Consider the following 19,425-nt stretch of genomic DNA (forward strand, 5'->3'; position numbering starts at 1 on the left):
GCCTGCCTTCCCCCGCACAGATCTGGGAACATGCCCCCATGCCCTTCCAGGGGGTGCACATAGCTGCAGGAGCCAACCCCCATGCAGCTCAGTCCTATGCCCCACCCCAGCTAGGAGGTCCCTGCCCCAGCCCCACTCCCTCCCCCACTGTGGAGCCAGCCCACCCTCACCCCATGCATAGATCCAGGGGTGCACACCCCCATGCCCTCCCAGGGTTCATGCACCAGCGGGAGCTGCCACCCTCCTCCCTGTGCCCCCTGGGCAAACCACTCATGGCTCTGTCCCATGCTCTGCCCTGGCTGTGCAGCTCCAGGCCCACTCAATCCCTCACCGTGGGGGCCTTGATTTGCTCCCCCTCCTCCCCACCTCTTAAAAACAAGAAAAAAATATAAAGGGGTACATGAGCTGGAACTTTGAGAGAGAAGGGGTACACTTGTTAAACAAGTTGTTCTAAAGGGTCACTCTCCTAGCAATTGGCCACATTTCACTGAACCAATGCTTCTCACAGGTATACATACCCCAGGGATTTGCAGCCAACTTCAAAGGGTACCCAAGTGGAAAAAAGAAGGGAGAGGGAAAATAGACATGGAGGAAAAGGAAGAAATATAAAAAAATGAAGACGAAAAACTCCACAATACCTTTTCCAGACATGGAAAGTTTACATTGTGTTTGTAGTGTTACTCTTTTTTCCCCCAACATGGACTCATAGGACTACACAGCAGTATTATAAACTTAAAAAGGGATAATAAATCAAAATAGGCTGAAAACCACTGTATAAAAAGAGGCAGAAAGCAGAGTAGGGTGGTTCCTTAGAGATTAAGTGGTTCAGAGAAGCATTAATTTTTGTACACCCTAACCTATTATCCTATGAACCTACCTGGTACTTTGTCAGATGCTAAGAAAGGGAAAGAGAAAACAGAAGAAAACTGTAAATCATGTTAAAATGCAAAGAGAGAAAAACAAGATGAAAATTAAAGCCCTAAACCACCTCAATCCCCCACCCCTCTCATTCTATCACTCAATACTCCCTCAAGATAACTATGTTATAACCAAGACAGGGCCAGCTGCTATCCAGCTCAATCACTGCATCATATCTTGCTGCAGTTAGTGTTCCATATCTTGAATAACCGGGCCACTGAACCATATCTTGAGGTGTCAGAGTGTCAGAGCTGGAAGGGCCTAATTTTCTGTGGTGCTGAGAAACCTTAGGTTGCATTGGAATTGAGCACTGAGCATATATCTGCAAATTAGGTGCGCAGTAAAATTAGGAGTGAACAAAAAGTAACAATTTTCACTTGATCTGGCCCCAAAAAGTGGTCTCCAGCTGTGACCAAACACAAGTGCATGGCTGCACACAGCATTAAAAGGACCCAATCCCACAAAAATCTGAAAAATGTTGCAAAACGGAGCGTGTTCTATAACTTGTGTCTCAGGAGCTCCTAGCCTATAGAATGGGAGGGGAGAAAGGGAGTGTAAGGAGTTTCATCTCAGGTTTTTTCAGCTGGCACTGGAGGGTGGGGTGGGTGGATTGGAGGCCCCCCCCATCTCTGGCAGGGGGGACTCCAATCCACCTGCCTCACCCTCCAGCACCAGCTGCGGAACCCCAAGAACGAGCTTCCTCTGCTCCATTTCCCCCCCCTCCCATTCTGAAAACACTGTCTGGTCTGGGAGGGCGAGTGGTGTTGCTACAGAGACCAGGCTGCAGTCTTGCAGCCAGCAGCTGGAATCCTCCTCCCCAAATGCAACAGCGAGCTTCTGTTGGGTGCAGGGTATTGTTGCAATTCGTAGCGCTTCATGCAAAGTGCTATGAGTTGCAACAGGGAGCTGCTCTTCTGTCTGCACCCTAAATACTTAATCAAATAGGCAGGAGGAAGCTGAAGAGGCTAGCAATGTGCCCAAGATAGCAGAAATTACATGGAGTTTGGGAAGAAAAACTTCCCATGGGCCAAGGGAAAAATGATTAAAGGTGCAGTATTGCTCTAGAAGACAAGCAATGGCATGAGAGATGGGGAGAGAAGTTGCTCAAACACAGGAAAAAAGAAAACATCTTTCAGAATAGCCAACCTTTCTCCTGGCAGGAAGAAAGCTGTCCCACCCTCCAGTCCTGCTAAAGCTGCCCATTACCAGGCTCCATCTCCCTGTGAGTTTGCAAGTAACCAATCACCTAAAAACTCTCTTCAGGCATCTGGTAAAATCTGAAGTTGAGTCTCACTGTTTACAAAGGAAAACCAGGGAGAATTTATCATCAGTATCACCTTATAATTAGTCTGGAGGGAGTAACAAATGATGGAACGGAGAGCTATGTAGCTTTTGTTGGAAAAATGCTTTAAAGATTTTAGAAGGCCAAGCTCTGGCTCTACCATGTTTCTAGATTCCCATGGGGAGTTAGGCACAAAATGACTTAGGCCAGGGGTGTTCTCAGCATGTGCCTAGAGACTATTCAGGTCATACTGGGAGACACTGACTGAGTTTAGGTACCTCAAAAGTTGGGCAGCTGCTAAGCAGGGGTTTGTGGTTTTGGAAAAAGGTACCTGATGTCTGGCTAAGTCCTGGTAGAAGTGTTTAAGTCATTTTTTAATCTGGCCTGATCCATATCCCCATTCAAATCAATGGGTGGCTGTACATGAGTGAGGAGGTTGCTTCGATGCACTGTAATTACAGCACATTGGAGCAGACTTAATCAATCAAGTCTGTTGGAGCATGGCAATTACCATGCTCCAGCAGCCTCCCATGTTTCACGTATCAGTGTCCCTGCACTTCAAAATGGCATCTGGGGCACTTGCACTAAAACCCGTCAAATGAGCTTTACTTCAAGACCCCCACCAACTTTCTGAAGCATAGGGACACTGATACACGAGATGCTGCAGCGCTTTAATTAAAGTGTCTCTCAGAGCCACTCTGGACAGCCACTCAAATTAAAGTGTCACCACCACCCCCACCCCAGCCCCAGAGCATGTATAAAAGTGCCCAATGGGAAAACTCTTGTGGACTTCAACAGAAGTTGGATCATATCGTTAGCCTCTCTGATCTGTCTCTCATTCTGGCATAGTGGGGAGGCAGAGGCAGATTAATGCATGGGTCCAGGGGCCCCTGCCAATGAGAGGCCCACTTGTAAAAATATCCTGGGAGGGAGAGGGCTCACACTGCCAGCTAAAGTTCCGCCACCTAAAACATCCTGCAGCATGGGGCTCCCTGGTACAAGTGGCCTGCAGCCCAGCAGGTCCTGGCACAGCTGGGGGAGAGCACAGCTGTTACCCTGGCCACAACATTCTCTGGGGGCAGCTAGCCCGGCAGGGAGTACATCGGGGGGTCTCTGCTGCCTAAGTGCCAGCCCTCCCATGGGCTCTAGGCTGACCCAAGGATGCCCCACTGGGGAGGAAGGGCAGAGCCCACAGCTGGGGCTCTACTCCTCTCACCAGAGCTTGGGCAATTCCCTGGCCATGCCCCCTCCCTGGCCTGCAGGCCAACTGAGGAGGGAGTGTGGGGTGGGAGGGGGGACTCCCCCACAAGACCCCAGTGGAGGGTGGAAGCTGGCAGCGGGTACTTTATTCCCCCCATCCCAGCTGGGAGCTGGGTTGATTCCCCAGCTGAGGAAGGGGCGAGGTGGGGGAATCCGCCCCACTCCTGGCTGCCAGAGATGGAAAAGTGCCTGCTGGCAGCTGGGGGCAGAGCCAGCCTTGCTCCATTGGAGCAGAGAGCACAACCCAGGGCTGCACAGCATCTTAGGATGCTGGAGGACTGTGAGTTAAGTTGAATCAGGAGGGAGTCTCGGACAGAAGTTCCATAAACCGGTTTAACCTAAATCAGTTAAGTCTGATACTACATTCAACTAGGTTTACCTTAAACCAGTTTTGACCATTTTGAAACTGGTTTATGTGCACTGAACTTCTGTTCTGTTACAGGTTTAAATCAGTTCCTGATCACTTAACCGGTTTATGTGTAGCTTCTGTCCCTAGCCGTTGAGACACCAGCTGTTAGAAGGGCTGTGACAGATGGCAGCCAGCTCAGATGCATCTGCACATGCTTTCTGTCAGTTACAGGATGGTGGCAGAAGTCTTCAACTGCTTGCATAGCTGGTGTTTTCTGCCACCAGAAAGTTCTACTACCACAGGGGAGCTGAATGCTCAGCCAAAATTGTGTAGGCCATCCCTTTGAAAATCTGGACCTCCGTGCTTTAGCTTTTTTTTTCTAAAGCAGGAATAAACCCTTTGTACATCACACTGAAGCTTAATTGATTATGATCTTTGTATACAAGGGCTATAGAAATGTAAAACTTTATTTATGTAATCGTTTTATGAATGTACCCTTCAGTTATTTGGACTTTGTTTCCTCATCAGCTTCAATCAGCAGCTTTCCAGTTTGTGTTAACTCTGGCCCCCGGTTTTCCTAAACTAGTTTTATTCCCTAATTATAAGTTATAAATGAAACAAGGACAAAGGTAGATTTTCAGCTCTTTCCCTTGTGGTTTCTCCCAAGACCCATCACATTGACTTTGGCAAACTAGCTTTCCTTGCATGCAATTACAGACACAAATCTGGACAGGCTATTTGCCAGGTCACAGACAGAAGTTCAGGAAAGTGCCAGCATATCAACAACCTCCAAACATTATCCAAAGGGAGTCTAACAGACGTGCACAGAGGTGATTCAGAACTGACCTTGTCAAACCCATTTAGCCTCTCTGCACAGTGCTGGAATAGCTAGAACACTCAAAGCCTGGCCCTTACCATTTATTTTTAATTTAATTTTCAATCTAAGTCAGTTTAGAAATTAAGTGAAACGTTGTTGTGCTGATCTTGGGTGCTTCTCAGAAGGTAGCAGTACAAGCTTTCCCTGAAAACATGCTAAGACATGATCTACCTTACATGGTAAAAAAGCATTGTTTTCTGTGGCCCATTCAGTCCTTAGCCTGTTTGTAGAGTTTGGCAATTGAAGGGGCCAGACCATAGTAACAAAATCTAGGCCTCTCAGACCACTAATTACATTCAAATAAGTTAAGAATAACAACCTAAACAGACAATGTTAGATTAGAACTAACACCCTAAAGGGAAAGGCATTGTAACTTATAACCAGTCTGCATCTAGTCTCCCTTAGCTTGTTGTACAGCCTCAGCCACTTGCCGTGTTTTAATATTTCATGGGTCACCACCCCTTTTTCAGGGGTTTCCTTTGCACTGCTGACCTGAGGGCAGGAATGCAAGAGCTAAGCCACACAGGTTAAAGTTAGTAGAAAGAAAAACACTGAAAAAAGAACTTCCTGCTGTTACAAAAATAAGTTTTCTTTATTTTACAAGGTCCTTGGATGACGCAGACAAAAGCTATCTCCATTGTGACCCTGATGGGTATGAATTTTTTTTGTGCTATTAAAACAAGTTTGTATTGTATCCTGGATGTTTAAAGAAAAAAATGTTATTTAATATTGTACCAAAATGTTTATGAGATGCTGATCTGGACTCTGCTGTCAGTGTAAGTGTGAAGTAACTTCGCTGAAGCTAGTATAATTGCTCCGGGTTTACCGTGAGGTAATCAAGATCAAAATGTAAGTGTGTAGATTACTGATTATGTACCCTACCTGGCAACATAATCACAGAATATGTGGTGATTACAAAGCAGCTGGCAAAGAAAAACCAAATCTTAACTAGCACTAACCTTGCAGGATCAACAAATTTGTAGAGAGATCCATGGGGTGCATAAGCACTGGGATATGATGTAGCCATAAAATAAAGTTCCCCTAAACAGACAGAGAGAATATTTAAGAACATGAGCAGATTCAGATGCAGGTGCTCCAAATAAGCCCAGATGTGATACACCACAATTCCCCCTTCATCCTTAGCTTCTCTACTAACTCGTGTAATCAGAAAGGGTCATGCCTGCCTTTTGTTTCTTTTTCAAGTCTTGGGATTTAATCCAACATCATGATACAGGTAGACAGAATGGCTGTGCCCACACAGAGACCCAATTATGTCAGTGTGGCACTGCGTGAGCCCAGAAATCCTTGCATCCCTACCACAATGCAGCAACCAGGCTCCAGTGGGTTCCTGTAGATGACACTCCAAATGGGCGTTGTATTTTGTTTGTACTCTTAAATAAGAGTCTGCTTTTTATTCCAAAGGCATTCAACAACTACAAATAGAGGAAAAGTCCACAGAACAAATATTTAGCTGTTTTATAAAGTACCAAAAAAGGAAATCAAGCAGAAGCCAGAATGGATAATCATTTATGACAGAAGGCTTTTGTTAATTGACTGCTCAGATCTGCATTTGGAGAAATCAGCCACTCTTCATATCATCTTCTGATTAGTACTCAGTATAATATGAAGAAGGGTATTGTAGTTTGAAAAAATGCCAGGAAAAATGATGCTTGCATTTCAAATTACATTATTGCACCAGGGCAAAATTTTAGAGGAAGAGTAGAGACAGCAGAAGTGTAATGTTCATCCATGTCACACTTTATGAGAACACAGTCTGAAGACTTCCCAGCTTCCACAACAAAGCAACATTTGCACATTTCCCAGGTCGGTGGGATAAACTCACAGAGCTTGCACCTAGGAACTGTCTAAAACATGAGCCAGCTCCAGGAGCTGAGATGCTACATCACAGTTTTGCAGTCACTTCCCTACGTTAGCACTTCCAGAGAATAGCATAAGCCTACCCATTTGTCCTGAAGCTTTCACAGAAGCCAGTTCTCTGGCTAGCAGGGTACATTACCTGCCTCATCTTCAGCAAATGAGATGATGAATTTGTTATAAGAGCTGATCAGCCCAGGGAAAGCACAGGCTTTAGTGCTACCAATGCAAATATCTTGCTTTTTCCATTTGTTTGTCCTCTCATCTTCCTGTAAAGCCATAAGTCGACTAGATGAAAAATAAAACTTATGTTTTATTGTTTCATATTCCCATTAACAGAATTAATTCCTGCCAAAATTATGTATCATTGAAATAAAAATATTAGTTAGGACCTTAACAGGGTTTGACTCAATACTGGTCGCATCTACACATGTCCGCCATGGTGCAGTTGTTCTGCATCCTCATTTAGTACTTGTGTTAAGAAGTACTAAATTACAGTGCAGTAACAGCCATTACTAGGCTGTCCAGGCAGCACACGGTTATTTTTAGTGCCTATGTCTTGCCGTAGCGATACACTATAGCGAGGTAACTCATCACTACAATGATGTAGTATCAGCATCATGGTCTGTGCCCATCGGCGCTACGTCACCACAGAAACACGCTACATCACCATAGTGTGTTGCTACAGTGACATAGTGTCATGTGTAGACATGCCATCTTTAGTAAAGATAGGCTTGAATAAAAATAATAAGACATTGTAACTCTGGGAAAGTTATAATGCTGATGAAAATGTTACAGGTGCCACGTCCATAATGGACCAGAGAAAACTTTGGTCCAAATAGTTTGAAATGTTTGGGATATTCTTTTACTCTGGGCTACAAAGATTCAGATACACAGAAATAGCACTGATGGAAAACATAGGTGCATAGGGCAGCTGGAGAGAAAAGAACAGAAACTTCCTTACCCACTCATGAAATCACCAAAAATATAGAGGCCGTTCAGGTTTGGTGACTCACACCCCCTGTATACATATCCTCCAGTGACCGACTTCCCCACCTTGCGGCCATATGCGAATATTGGAAGAATGTCATCTGTTCAATACAAAATCCAAGAAAATATTTCACTCAACAGTTTATTAAAAAACAATTGGTTAAAAACATTGATGAGGAAAACAAGGACCAAAAGAGCTAATATAAGTAATGTAAAGCTTGATTTATTTCAATGCTTAAACTCTTTACATCAGTGAAGAATTCAACTCTGAGCTTCCTATGTGGCTCAACAAGGCTCAGCCAGTGGACTTCCCTAGCAAAGTAGACCAATACTCTTCACACCAAGTATATACTGTAATTAGAATTCATGATCCCAAAATGGCAAAAATATTAAGAACAGTGTGTTGAAACTGGCCTGGCCAATTTTATCAAACATTTTGATAAAGATTATCTTTAAAAAATATGTTCTTTCTACTGAAGTGACAAAATATGTGAGCAGACAGTTAAAGTTTTACATGTTGTGGAGCCTCCCAGCACAATAAATGCATAGAACAAACATCAGTCTTCACTTGTGTCCTCACCATGGGCAGCAGCTGAAAATCTGGTTCTGAAAAACCCTAGGTAATACCAAACATTTGAATTACTTCCCAACTTTCTAACTGCTACCATGAAAGTTGGTTCTGTCTCTTTTAGTGCTGAAAACTTGCCACTCAGCCTCTGCTTTTTTATGGGGGGTTTGTTTTGTTTTGTTGCTGAACGGTAGAGGGAGAAAAATTTAATTTGGTAAAAATCTGAATCCTGGCAGCCAAAGCTAAAACAGGTACAAGATAACCTTCCTAGTCCTTAGGCCACAGTATTACCCTTACCCTTGTTGAAAACATAAGAGTATTCTGTAGTTGTGGCACCTCATGAGCATCACCACTGGCCATGTGGTATGTAGACAGATGGGTGCTGTGTGGGTATGGGTGTGCATGCATGCACACACACACACACACCCCCTCAAGCCTCAAGAATCATTTACACTTTTTAATCTAAGAGTAGTGTTTATCAGCAAAACATTTAAGGGACAAAACAATGACAACAACAGGAACAAAATCTATCAGGGGGTCTCAAAGTACTTTCCAAAGCAGGTGGGTTTCATTATTCCTATGATAAATACAGCAAAACTGAGGCAGAGAGATATAAAATAACTTACCCAAAAACACTCAGGAACAGAGCTATCACTAGAACCCAGGTCTTCTGAATCTCACCCCACTACCTCACAATGCTTCCTGCATAAGATTTGCTATAGGATCACAGCACTAAGACTGGTAGCCAGGCTTCAATATTAGCCAATAGCCAGCAAATACTTCCCATAATACACTTAGGTCCTGATCCAGTAACCACTTGACTAAATACAAAGACTTCCAACGACTAGACTGAGTATTGTATGTGCAGGGTATGATGGGGAAGTCTTCCAGGTCTCAGGACCCTTTTTCATTTCAGTGCATCTGGGTTGGCAGGGATTTTTGTGTTTCTTATCAAACATAAATATACTGCCCATCTCTGACTTCAGATTACTGCAGTTTGCTGGAAAAATGGCGGCAGAGTTGTTATCTTAACACACATTGCATGGGATGTGCCCTTTCAAGCAATCAATGTGAGTAGCTTACCTAGGGAGGAATTACGGCAAAGTTTTGTGTCATAACATTCAAATCCCTCCTTAGCCCTCCAGCCGTAGTTCCCTCCTTTAACAATGATGTCAATTTCTTCAAATCTGTTCTGTCCAACGTCACCACAGAATATCCTCCCTCTTCCTTTGTGGGTGACTGGGTCCCCTCTGTCAACAGTGCAGCGCCACATATTCCTGACCCCATAGGCATAGATCTCAGGGAGAGCCTTAGGGTCTGAGACAAAGGGATTATCTGGTGGGATGTGATAAGGCTTTCCACCTGGGTTTTTTCCATCCACGTCTATTCGCAAAACTTTTCCTAATAAAGTACTCCTGAAAACAAGACAAGGTGCAGACATTGGGTTAACGAAGTGGCAGATAACAGCTCATAGATGTCCACAGCCAAGATGGAGGGAGAATAGGAACATTGCCTCTTCCCCCAACCCAAAAAAAATTTGCATGATTTTTTACTCTATTTTTTTGGTCATATTTCAACATTCAGGCTATTTTCAACCAGCCCTAGTGGATACTATACTGGAGTGTCTTGCATGTGTATGTGTGTGCACATGCACACCTCTCTGTTCTGCTGGAGGGAATCAGAACTGCTTAACAGAGAGAGATAGGAGCTCTATTGCAAATTAGGCAACAGAGTCTCTCCTTTTGTTCACATTAGCTTGGACTTTCCTCCTCCACCTGCCCACACTTTTCCTTTTTGGAAAAGGTTGATCTCAGTTCTGTAAAATTTGATACAACAACAATGAACCCTTACAACCATATCCCCTAAATAGCTTTGTTTCCAAACTGGTCTCAGAAATACACGGAGGACACTGTATGATGGTCATAGTCCTGGTTTGCAATGACTAGTCAAGTAGCTTGAACAGGGAGCATTTTTGTTTTATTTTTCCATCCTACATGGCTAAGTACAGGCAGTCAAAAAGCCCAAGGCTGAATCAATTCAATCTTCAGAGGTTAGTCTAAACTGCAAAGATTGAAGTGATAAGCAAGGGAACAGACAGTCACTTTTGATTCTAGAAATGCAGCCACATTCATGCAGTGGCCTAGGCCAGAAGCTGGAGGTGCCTGAGCATGCCTCCCTGCTTAGCTGAAGCAGACAGCTTGGGGTAGCCTGCCCTTCCTGAAAGGTGGGGTTTGCAGAGGAGGTGCAAAGAATCCTGGGATGTTGGGGAACTGTGAGTTAACTTGATTCTGGAGGGGATCTGGGACAGAAGTTCAATAAACTGATTTAACCTAAATCAGTTAGGTCTCATGAGGTTCATCTTAAACTGGTTTTGGCCATTTTGAAAGCAGTTTATGTGGACTGAATTTCTGTTTGGTTACAGATTTGAACCAGTTTCCAATCATTTATACCGGTTTAAGTGTTATTACTGTCCCTAGCCCATATCTGTGCCCAAATTCTGTTTCATCATGTACTGAGCCAATGTGCTGATATGCACACAAGAGATATGTAAATCTATCCTCTAGCTTACTTGTTCTGAGCATTCCCAAATTTTCCAAAAGGGTCCCCAGCTTTTCCTCCATCCCCAGTAAACAAATACATGTAGCCATCCACACCAAAGAGGAGCTGCCCCCCATTATGATTTGCAGCTGGTTCTTCAAGTTCTAAAAGGTTCCTAAAAAGAAAGAAAAAAGAAATAATCACAGATGAAGCCACTGGATAAGATTCAGCACCTTACTGAGTTAGAGCAATGTACCACTATGCAGTCCCCATAATAGGCAGCACAGTATACCCTTCTAAGAGATTCATACCATTCCCAGGCTAAGAAGTAAGGGCTCCTCAAGCTCCTTTACTAATCATACGGTTCTGCTTAAGTCTTCAAGGTGCACGGCAGCCTGGTACAATGACTGCAAACCCAGCAGGTGGCATGGATTGTTCCTATCTATCCCCTCTTACAGGAGATGGAAAAATTAAACAGCTCCACCTTATTAGTCTCATACTGGCAGAGCTCCTGGTTACCCCCCATTAATCATCAGAAAGCTCCATAGGCCAGAGAGCCTTTTCAGTTGGAATAACCTGGGGAAAATATTTTTTAAAGTAGTTTACTTAAATATACAGTTGGATCTTTTCATTCTAATGTTGTTGTGTGCATTTTTAGCTCCACCCACATTACCCTGCCATTATGCTTTCATCTCAACATAGAAGAACACTTTCTAGGAGAAAAAGGACAGTTCTGTGTCCAGGATCCACTTAGTCCTTGATCTGTTTAAAATATATTCCTAGGGGAAATTGCTTCTTCCCTTTTAAACTCACGCCATTAAATAATTTGTATTGTTTTCAACTGTTTAGTTTTGGGCTTCAAGATCTTCATGTATGTCTTTCAGAATGAACATGAAGCGCACAAAAACCAACATGTGGCATCATGAACTCATCCCATTCCAAGAGCAAAAGGTACAGAACTAGGTTCCCCAGAAAATACAGTCACACTATTAATTAAAATGAAGACACTCTAAAGAAAGAACAAGACTGTGTTTCTCAGAACTGCTGTGGTGTGTGCACATGAACATTATGATATCACTGCAATAAAACATCTTCATAGTGGAAGAAAAATCAGTGAGCTTACATAATTGGAAATCATCTTGTATAGAAAATATGAACATGTACAAGACACTCTCAAAGCAGGTATTAATATTCTACAGGCCTTACAGTTTAAATTACTGGAGTGTGAATTTGCTATTGTACTTTCTCTTTCCACAGGACTAGGGGCTAATATTTTCAAATGGTTAAAGGAGAACTGCAAGTCATGATTCCCAGGTTCGGTCTTCCATCCTGCTTCAGGTTCAACATGTGACCCTGAACAAATCATTCACATTGCTTCTGGCTTAATTTGGCAGTCTCCATTAAAATCCAACCACATCACTTCTAAGTGATTGCAACTTTTCTGGACGCTGCTGTGCGGGTGGAAGAGGAAGGACTCTCTCGTCAGATTAGCAATTGAAACAGTCAGTACAGCTCTGAACAAACTTTACCTTTCTGAACGTGGGTCAGCTTTATTGACATCAGATGCCGAAACCTTTAGTTCACTGATTCTGATTTTTTCCACTTTCTTGTCCATATATGAATAATAGATGTAGAATTTCCCATTGTATTTATAATTGGGGTGAAAAGCCATTCCTAGGAAACCCCTCTCATCCCCTATCCATGGGGAAGCCAGCACTATTTTCTTGATATCCAGAAAAGGCTCCTCCAGCTGGCTCCCATCTGGCAAGTAAACCCAGACCATTCCCACCTGTTCAGCTATAAACATACGGTGAGTGTCATCATTAGCATGTACCATCAGTACTGGATTTCTCAACCCATTTGCAACTTCTGTCAGGCACAGTTGAAGGCAGCCCTTGGGGTCCTCCACCACCAGTCCCAGGTTCCGATTTAGGTCTGTGTTTTTTAGGACATTGGGAAAACAATAGTCTTGATCCTGCAGGTTTAGGAGGTTACAGAAGCGGGTCGTGTTCCTCTCACAGCACTCCTGGATGTGTTTGTCATTAGTCAGCAGCGTGATAGCAGAATGGCAGTTAAAATGAAACTCAGAGCAGTAGTCAGAGCAAAGTCCTGGGAGGTTCCTAAGAGGTGTTTGAGGATTTTCAGCATCATAGAGATGAGCAGCATATGGGGAACATTCCTATAAAAAAAATACAAACTTAATACCTCTCTGTGTACACACATTCATGATGCATCAAATGGCTTTCATGCAAACAGAATAGTCAATAGCACAGAAAATAATTAGGAAGACTAATAGCTACAGTAAATCATTCCTGGAGTAGTTAGCATCATGACATTTCTCTGAAAGTTTTAAGGCCTCTTTTTAGCATGTACTTATGTACATGCTTAACTTTCAACCTGTATGGAGTTCCACTGAAGTCAATACATTACTTTTACAAAATTAAGATTTAAAACTCTTGGGTTCTATGCATGGATTTGCCATGACCCTCTGTATCATCTTGGGCAAATCAGTAGTTTCAAGCTGGGGTGCCAAAAGTTATATACTTTAACAGCCAGATTTTCAGATGTGCAAGATATCAGAAAAAATAATATTTAATCTACACCAGCTTTGCAAATTTTTAACAGCTTTTCATCCAGCTGTGTTTGGATCCTTTTTAAGATATTTCTTTTAAAACTAGATCTGCATATTCATGAATGTAAGACCTATAGAAGCCAAAACCCAATTAAATGAATCCTGGAGAGAGCTGAAATTGATTTATTGGGCTTCATCACATCAGCACACAGCAAATGTATTGGATAGGCATGGACTAAGGTAAAGCCAAAGAGTAAATATGATTAAGCTGGTATTTTTCATGTTACATTAGCCAAATCTCTGAGGATGTCTGTGCAAATGTTCCAGGCCTTCAGTATTTTCATGGTAAATGGCAGCCTTTCCCAGGATTTTCATGTATGAAGGTAACAAATCCTGACATTAAACTTTATTATAATAAAGATGTTTCATTGCTTATACTAGGGTAGAACCATAGCATAGATGTCACTGCCTTTCAGCAGAAAAGTCCCATGTGAGCTGCCCAGGTTATTAGACTAAAACAGCACATAAAACAAATAGAAACCTATCACCTCAGCAGCATATGGGTGAGAGATTAGAAAGGTGTCCTATACCCCAGTACCTTTTGCATGGAATAGCTACACAGTTTCCCCACTACCAATACTAGACCTCTTGGACCACACAAGTGTATGGGTTTAGGACTACAGATCTGCACAGCAACTGATCCTCTTGCCTCATTCTGACACTCCTACTTCATTCCTGCCAAAAAGGCACTGCGGAACAGAAATCTGCAGTGTGATATGGTGGGGCAGAATCCTGTGGCCTGTGTTATGCCTCAAGCTACAAAATCATGGCAGATCTGCAGTTTAGGGCCCTCCAAAAACACTGAAGGGCAGCAATGGACTTTTATTGCCCTGAATACAACGAAAACTATGGCAACAGAGGTCTCTGTCCAGTCTTATTCCATTAAAAGACACCTGCAAGTGGGAGGCCCTGATGTGAGCAAATAATAACTGGATGGGCCTCAGGAGTGCCTACAGACTCCACCCTCTGTGAAATAACCCCAGCTGGCTCTGGTGAGTGCACACACGTACATGTACATATAAAATTTAGGTTGCAAGACAAGATCTCACAAAATATGACATTAGGTGGAGATCACCAGAAACTGAGGAAAGGATGTGGCGGGGAACTGGATAAAGCCAACTGTATGTTGGACCCTCTTAGCCAGTACTTTCCTGAAGCTGGCTCCAAAGAGCTGTTTGCCACTCAGTGTTGAGACCTCTTCCGTGCATTTGAACATTTACTGCCCGTCACCTCAATTTTGCACTGGCAACACTTCACTGACTTGAAAAGAGTTTCCTTTGGGTTGTGTTGGTGTGCATGAGACCACAGTAGTCAGGTGTCTGAGAGCTATGGCAACTGCTGGACCATTGAAATGCACTTGTTCTTTTTTGAGGGTAGTCTCAGCATCTTTAATGATAAGATCTAGCTGCAGCCCTTGCGGTGTTAGAGTCTGGTAGTGAACATATTACACCTTCTAAATAGTGAAGGGTTTTTTCCCAGCCATTCAGGTAGTAGCTTTTGCTGTTTCCTAAGCCACTCATTTTTCACATACATTGGCTGTCTTGTAAGGAATGCAAGCAACAGCCAGTATACTGGTTAAACATCTGACATAAAGGTGTCACATTAACTGCATCAAGCTGTCTCTCTGTACTTGCTGGTCACCCGTTCCCATTTCCCTCACATGGGTAGGACAATGCAAAGGGACTTGAAGACATCTCTGGGTTTATCTCATGAACTATGTGTGGTTGTTTGCCCACCTAACAGTACTAATACTACATAACACACTTAAAAAGATCTCATGGCACCCTGGCTGAAAAACATTAGCTTAAAGTTATTAAGGGCAAGTCTTGGCATGGACTTCACATGCACTTTCCAAGCCAACATCTCAATGTAGCTAACCATTTACACCCAGTGATAACCAGACTTACTATTCCTACAGGTTTAAAATAAGTGTAGTTAGCCAAGATGGCCCAAACTTTCAGCTGAGGTCAGAGTAGTTCTTTTCAAGTCAATGGAAACAAGCTGCATTACACCTTCTCTTTTAACATTAACTAAAATAATGAAGACAAATGCAGGTTATTTGCACTGTAACAGATGGAAATCTTTGATGAAAAATGCATTCAAAGCCAAACATTATTACAATGGTCCTCTCTATCTGTAAATCATTAGTGTATAGATAAGGTGTCAGGAAATGGTGCTCGAGAATGCACAGCATAGCTCCTGAGTTTTGTAAGACCTGTAAAAGTCTTATTATGGATTATCGATGAGTTCCACTGCACAGCTCTTTATATCAACTCTTATCAGCATCCTGGTACCAATGGGAAAAGCTGTAAAAACAGACCCGTCATTTGATTTCCACTATCCCTAGTACAGAATGGATGCATTTGTTTCCAAGGGCATTGCTATTCTGACTTCCCAAAAATATTTATAGGTTGACACACCTACCACTATATAGCAGAACAGCTGCTGAATACACCTGTAGTAAAATTCAGTGGAGAACCTGGCAATGCAAGCTAGTAATAAAAAAGCATAGGAATCACTCTCTCTATAATTAATTCTTAAGTTAATTTGCTTTAAAGATGTGAGCAAATAATAATGTTCTCCTTCTCTGCCTGTCCCTTAAGTTTTGACCTTCAAACATTTAGCACCAGAGGTAGTATTTGCAACAGTAAGTATTCTCACTGATGTCTTACTACATGCAGTTATTAGTTAGCAACCACTTGCAAATCTAGATTCTGACAGTGTAACTATTCAGCAGCATCTTTTTAAACTTGTGTAACACTAAGTCTGTGTGTTGACATTTCACACAATCATTATGAATTATTAGGACATCCTTAACTTGCTGAAATGAGAATCTGTCATTACTGCTAATGTACTGGAAATTACAGGTGTCTGAGGAAAATAAATTCGTTATTTACTCGTTCCCCATTCACTATGCTAATGCAATAAGCAAATAACTCTTACTAAGGAACCCTGCCTATCCCCATGTGAATGGAAGCAGAACAGGCTATTAAAACTTCAACAATCACAAGCTACTGCTCATCACAGAGTTAATTTATTATTATTGTGACATATATCCTACTCTATCAGGTTCATTGTAAGATCTCAGGATACTTATAAAAAATATATGCCAGTATATGGGGTTTTTTCCCTAAAATTGGATTATGAGTTCAAATTAAGCTCTGCTTATCTGATCAAAATAAAAAGGTGCAGCAGTTTTGTTATTGCTATATCTTTGCTTTCTAAAAGTCACATACAGGAAATCCTCCCTGGGCCTCTCCGTCATTAGTGTGAATCTGAGAGTTTCTGCCTTGATCCACATTTTTTTTCAGATTAGCTGGCTGTAAAAGTGACCAATTAAGCATTTAGTCTTCTTTTTCCGAATGCTGGCTTTTTCCAAAGTGACTCCAGAATCTTGCCAATGTTCTAACAGAAGTGGAAGTATCTGGTAAACATGGACAATATTTTATGTCTAAAGAAGTTGAAAGCTGGAAGAATTTTTGTCTGCCTAAAAGTGTGTTTTGGCTGTTTTATGCTGGCATTCATACAGTAAACCATGACCTGCATAACTAACAAGGTTGTTAAAAAAGTCAGGTCCCTTCTGCCCATAATAAAATATTGTTCTGACCAGAGCTCAGGAAGGGCTGTGCCTTTAGTGTTTTGCCACTGCACAGCATCTACTTCCAGGAGCCGGATGAAGACAGTACAGAGGGAACACAGCAACTGAAGCCTCATTATATTTGTATGAATCTGCTGGTTGTTTAATTTTGTTCTACTTTACTAACCACAACGTTTACAGGGCACTAGGCAGCAAGACAATCTAAACACACCCTCCATGAGACCTGGGAATGCAAACACTGAGCTTCCTATTCTCTTTTCATTTGGTTCTGCATAACTTGACATCTAGTTACCCTGGATTTATGAGCAGAATGCAAACATAAATATTGAACTTATTCTAAATGTCGCTTTAGTTACAAAAGGGCTAGGATTTGTCTTTCCTAACAGCAGCTTCTTTAATTTGATCAGGGGGTTGATAGGTAATGAACTTGCAATCAGAGTAATCATTATTACATGCATTATTACATTATAGTATCCTCAATTTTGTGCAAGCTGTCACATCTAGTATAGTTCACATTGGGATCAATTATTATCCATTAACAATATTCCTCCACTGCCACCCCTATCCCCAGCACCATAGATGTAGAAGTGATAAAACAGATAGATCACCTTCTAATAGAAATCAATAGTGGGCACACAGGTTGAAACCATCTGCCCTACCTGACATAGGATATCCTTGATATACCTTCCACACAGCCTGTGACCCCGGGGACTAATGTAATCCATGATCTCCCAGTATTTTGCTGCAATGCTGTTGTCTTTTTCCTGGTCGCAGCAGCCAAACTTCTCATAGGCAGAGCAGAATTCCAGGTGTAAAGGAGGCTGAAAAGGAGGTCCATAGTCCAGGCACTGGGGATGCCCCATGAGCAGGCTTGTTTGGCACAGAAGCAAGAAGGTGAAGCAAAGGAAATAGTTTGGGCAAGAGAAGGAAACTCCGGAGCAGCTGCTCCTGTTAATGTCCAGCCAAACATTTACTTTCTCCTCTGGAAATCTCCTGAGGCCAAATGTATTCAAGTTCTGGCCTTCGTTAAGGTATGGCTTATTCATCCTCTGAGCTTTAGAAACTGCCAGCCACAGAGCTCAGTGTTTGATCATCACTCTCTCTAAAGTTTACTATTTTTGAGCAGTGTAGAAACCTCCAGCCTGCTCCTCTGGTATTTTACACGTCACATTGCAGAATCCTCCCCTCTACACATTTCTTATGCCCCGACAAGCACTTGCAGATCTAATTCCCGCAGTCTAGTTAAACAGAGTCAGAAATCACGTGTGGAGTCTGTAGACTAGACAAATCAGTACGTGATCCAAATGTACAGAACCTGATCAGCCCCCTCTCCTCTTTCATGGCAAATTATGCTGCACCTCTGCAAGTTACCAGTGAAGGAAGATGAATCAATCACTTGCAACCAGTACTGGCTGTTTTGCTGCGTTGTTCATGCTTCGTGGGCAAAGACGACTGCATCCAGCGGGGGGGAAGGGAGGGAAGAAGAGAGAAAAGAAGTGGGAAAGAAAAATGGAAAGAGAAAAGACAAAAGGAGAAAAAAGGGAAAGGGAAGAGAACAAAGAGGGGGGTGGAGGTTATGTCACATGAGTACTTAGGTGATTTATAAGTTTGATCTTTGCTTTGAACAATCTGCTGCAGCAGGGGCAGGAGAACGATGAGGACTGGATACAGGAGGTTTCTGACTTCCTGGCCGTACATTTCTTTATGGCTTCTGCCGTGCGTTGCTGTTCAAAGGCCAATGCTCCATTCTGGATTTGGGACCTCCAGGATGGACGATCACGAGTGATTTGCTCCCACAACTCTGGGTCAGTGCCAAAACTCTTTAGGAACACCTTTAGGATGTCCTTGTAGCGCTTCTGTTTACCACGAAAGTGTACTTCATTTGACAGTTAGCTATAGGAGATTTTCTTTGGCAGGCAAGTGTCAAACACTCTTGAGAGGTGGCTAGCCCATCTTAGCTGTGCCAGTTTCAGCAGGGTGTGAACACTGGGGAGAAGTGATCTTCCGAGCACCTTGGTGTCTGGAATCTTATCCTGACCATTTTATTGAATTAAAAAAGATGTTGATCAACTTTGATCTTTTTCTTCAGGGATAGACCAGAAAGCCCTCCCTCCTTTTTAAGATTCACTTAATTTTCGATTTATATCCCAATAACTTAGAGACAAAAATGCTTACAGAAATATTATAGTCATGCCCAAACATCAATAAAAGTTGAGTTAGGGTTATGCTTAAAAGATGGACTCAAGGGGAACGCCTCCAGACCTCAGGTTGGGGAGGACGGGGTTAGAGAGCTTCTGGAGGGGCTGGACGTGTTCAAGTCAGCGGGTCCAGATGCGGGCCCAGGGTGTTGAGGGAGCTAGCAGGGGTTATTGCAGGGCCCTTGGCACAGCTCTACGAGCACTCGTGGTGCTTGGGCCAGGTGCCAGATGATTGGAAGAAAGCTAATGTGGTCCCCATCTTCAAAAAAGGGAAGAGAGCGGACCGGGGCAACTATAGGCCCATCAGTCTTACCTCAATCCTTGGGAAATTCTTTGAGAA

At 42.8% G+C, this 19,425-nt stretch overlaps 1 protein-coding gene across 1 annotated transcript in view; it reads right to left on the bottom strand.

Annotated features, from left to right (window-relative positions):
- Positions 1-18,332, bottom strand: part of HHIPL2 (HHIP like 2) — a 21,215-nt gene extending 2,883 nt beyond the window's left edge. Inside the window, 7 exon segments of the mRNA XM_019549510.1 lie at positions 5,646-5,727; positions 6,704-6,849; positions 7,526-7,652; positions 9,203-9,534; positions 10,689-10,832; positions 12,187-12,836; positions 17,547-18,332. Coding sequence (XP_019405055.1) covers positions 5,646-5,727; positions 6,704-6,849; positions 7,526-7,652; positions 9,203-9,534; positions 10,689-10,832; positions 12,187-12,836; positions 17,547-17,933 — 1,868 coding nt within the window. The 5' untranslated portion in view covers positions 17,934-18,332.
- Between the last annotated feature and the right edge of the window lie 1,093 nt (positions 18,333-19,425).

The sequence above is a fragment of the Crocodylus porosus genome, unplaced genomic scaffold, assembly GCF_001723895.1.
Source record: "Crocodylus porosus isolate Cpor-Errol unplaced genomic scaffold, CroPor_comp1, whole genome shotgun sequence".
In the NCBI taxonomy this organism is placed as follows: domain Eukaryota; kingdom Metazoa; phylum Chordata; order Crocodylia; family Crocodylidae; genus Crocodylus; species Crocodylus porosus.